At 67.5% G+C, this 2,726-nt stretch overlaps 1 protein-coding gene across 1 annotated transcript in view; it reads right to left on the bottom strand.

The window, feature by feature from the left end:
• Positions 1-2,726, bottom strand: part of BIN1 (bridging integrator 1) — a 33,087-nt gene that overhangs the window by 2,780 nt on the left and 27,581 nt on the right. The window contains 4 exon segments of the mRNA XM_010862934.1: positions 158-280; positions 1,039-1,146; positions 1,932-1,955; positions 2,442-2,549. Of these exon segments, the coding sequence (XP_010861236.1) occupies positions 158-280; positions 1,039-1,146; positions 1,932-1,955; positions 2,442-2,549 (363 nt within the window).

The following is a 2,726-nucleotide window of genomic DNA, read 5'->3' as shown; positions in this document are numbered from 1 at the left end:
GGAGGAGAGCAGGTCAGTGACGCGGGGAGGGGGTCCCGGAGGGCGGGCCGCGCCGGCAGAGGAGGGGGGGTGTCTGTGCCTGACGCCAGGCCAGCGGGCCTCCAGGTTCCTCGACAGGAACTGTGACCTGGACCAGCACAGAGCAAGACACGGGCTAGGGAGCCGCGAGCGGCGGGGAGGAATCACAGGGCCTGGGTCCCTGGCATCTTACGGAGGCTGCTTCACTTGCGGTCGTCTCCCCAGGCTCCTGGGCTCCAGCCGCCTCCGAGGCCTCCGCTGGCTGCAACATAAATGCCACGTGGGGTCAGACGCAAGACAGGGTGTGCCGGCCAGAACAAGGAGACGTTGCAGAGGGCCAGCGCCTCTGTCCAGTGCAGGGAGCCCCGGAAGGAAAGGCCCTGGGCGTGGGGAGCAGCTGGAGAAGGCGCTGGCAGGCACACAGACCCCGACCCCAAAGTGAGGAGCTGCTGAGAAGCCCAGCACAGGCCCCTGGGCCCCCTCACAGGCTCTGCCTTCTAAGCCCAAACCCTGGTCGAGCCTCGGCTTCCTTCTTCCCACCCGCTCAGCCCCATTGGCCCCTCACAGGTGGCTCCCACGGTGAGGGCCCAGGCAGGGCACCGCGGACGCTGCTTGGCTGCAGTCGGGCCGAGCTGGGTCTGCCCTGAGACTCAGCCACGTCTGAGCTCTGGGAGCAATCACTCAACCCTCCTGGCCCCCAGGAGGCAATGTCTAGGTTAGGCTGAAGATTCAAGGAGAATTCTAGAAAGTGCCCACTGTAAACCAGGAGGTCATCTCAACACACCTCCCTCCCACCGCGGGGGCCCTGAGCTGGGAGGCTGGTGCTGGCCAGCAGACGAGGGCTGAGCGGATCTGCGCCCCTCCGGCACGAGTGACAGACAAGCCCTGTGCAGGGGCCTCCTGGCTAAAGGCTTACCCTCAGTCCCACCGTGACCCCTCCTGTGCCCCTTCCTCCGGCCTCTTCCTCCATGCTACACCCCCAAGAGGCAGGGAGGGTGGGGGCGCTGACAGGGCACTTACTTGGGCAGGCCCCGGCTCGGCCGTCTGGCTGGGCCAGGCCACAGCAAAGGTGCCCTCGGCAGCGCTGGGCTCCCCGGAAGGCAAGCTGCCGGCTGGACTCTCTGTGGGCTAGTGATGGGCCAGCGCGGGGAACGCGGAGGGAGGGCCGGGGCGGCAGGGGGAGGTGTCGGGCGGGGCAGGAGACAAGAGAAGAAGGTGGTGAGCCGCCAGCATGGGCCAGCTGAGTGCCCAGAGGGCAGGGAGGTGTGGATGCCGCAGCAGCGCAGCTCCTGCCAGGGAAGCGGCGCTGCCCGCCGGCGCCAGACTTCCTCGGGCCTCCTCCGGTGGAGCTTCGCAAGCCCCAGGCCTGGGCTGCCGGCCTTCACGCCAGCCCCTCCTGCTCCTGCAGGAGCTCCATCGCCGGCTGCGGGGCGTCCCCTGCCCCCCGAGTCTCCATCCCTGAGCCCCCAGGTGACGGCGGCTCCCGGGCCAGCCTCAGGCCGCTTGTCCTGCTCCTCGAGTCGCCACCCCTCTCTCCTGTGTCCCACCAGCTCGCTAGTCCCACTGCCCTAAGGGGCCTCTGCTGACAGAAAACCCCTCCACCCCGAGGTCCCCCTGCTCCCCAGACCTGGGCCCAGTACAGGGACACCCCATCCACCCTGGGGACCAGCTGGTCACTGTCTAGGGCCATTCACAGCCCCTGAAAACTGGGCTGCACCCTGGGGAACTCTTCAGAGGCTGAACTGAGGAGCCCTGTCCCAAAGGGCCTGGCTGAAGGCGCAGGGTCCCTAACAGCGGGAGGCGCGACCCTGCGTGCCCGTGCACCTGTGAACGGTGCGGCACGCGGTGGGCGGGGCCGCACACACAGCACAGCGGCTCCCCTGCGGGGCGGGCACAGCGCCAGCACAGCTTACCTCCCAGAGGTCCCATGGAATCGACTGAGCGCAGAGAGGGGAGAAGGACAGTTAGCACGGAGGTTAGAGACAGGCAGGCAAACAGTCCCCAGGCCCACCCCAGGCCCACCCCAGGGCCCTCGAGCCCAATAGGTGTGGGGCAGAGCAGAACTAGGCTCTGAGGCCTCCAGAGGACCGAGTCCTGGACACCTTCAGGAGACCGAGACCACAGGCCAGGGCACACCCACATCCAGAGCTGCCACCGGGAGAGGAACGGGGTGCTCAGATGGATGGACTATGTGAGCTGCCAGTCAGGTATGCAGCTGACCTCCTGAGGGGTCTCTCATTGACCTGTGGTCAGGACCAAGGGAAGTGACAAGAGTGGGGACCAGGGCTCCAGGGGAAGGCAGGTGAGTGGGAGGAGAGCCGGGGACCCCAAAACCCCCAAAGGAGGTTGGTGGGCAGACATGAACCCAGGCCCCGGTGCCCAGAGGCCAGTGGGCCCGTGGGCGGTGGTGGGCTCACACCAACCTGACCAGAGGGCGTGGGCGCCTTCACAGGGCTTGCCACAGGCGGGAGGGGGTCAAAGTCCAGGTCCAGCAGACTGGCCTGCTCCGAGAAAGGCCCCGGGGCCTCAAACTTGGCAGCAGTGGCAGAGAGGAAGGCGGTTAGTGACGGGCAGCAAGCGCTCAGCCAGGACGCGCACAGCAGGCTCCTCTCCCAGGCATACCCACTGACACAAGGGAGGCCCGTCCCACACACCTGGCACCGGCCCCACCCTCACAAGGACACACCTGGGGCCAGCTCAGCCCTCAG

Source organism: Bison bison, unplaced genomic scaffold (assembly GCF_000754665.1).
Source record: "Bison bison bison isolate TAMUID 2011002044 unplaced genomic scaffold, Bison_UMD1.0 scf7180017864485, whole genome shotgun sequence".
Classification (NCBI taxonomy): domain Eukaryota; kingdom Metazoa; phylum Chordata; class Mammalia; order Artiodactyla; family Bovidae; genus Bison; species Bison bison.
Note: the sequence above shows the minus strand (reverse complement) of the source record. Positions and strands in the feature narration are given on the sequence as shown.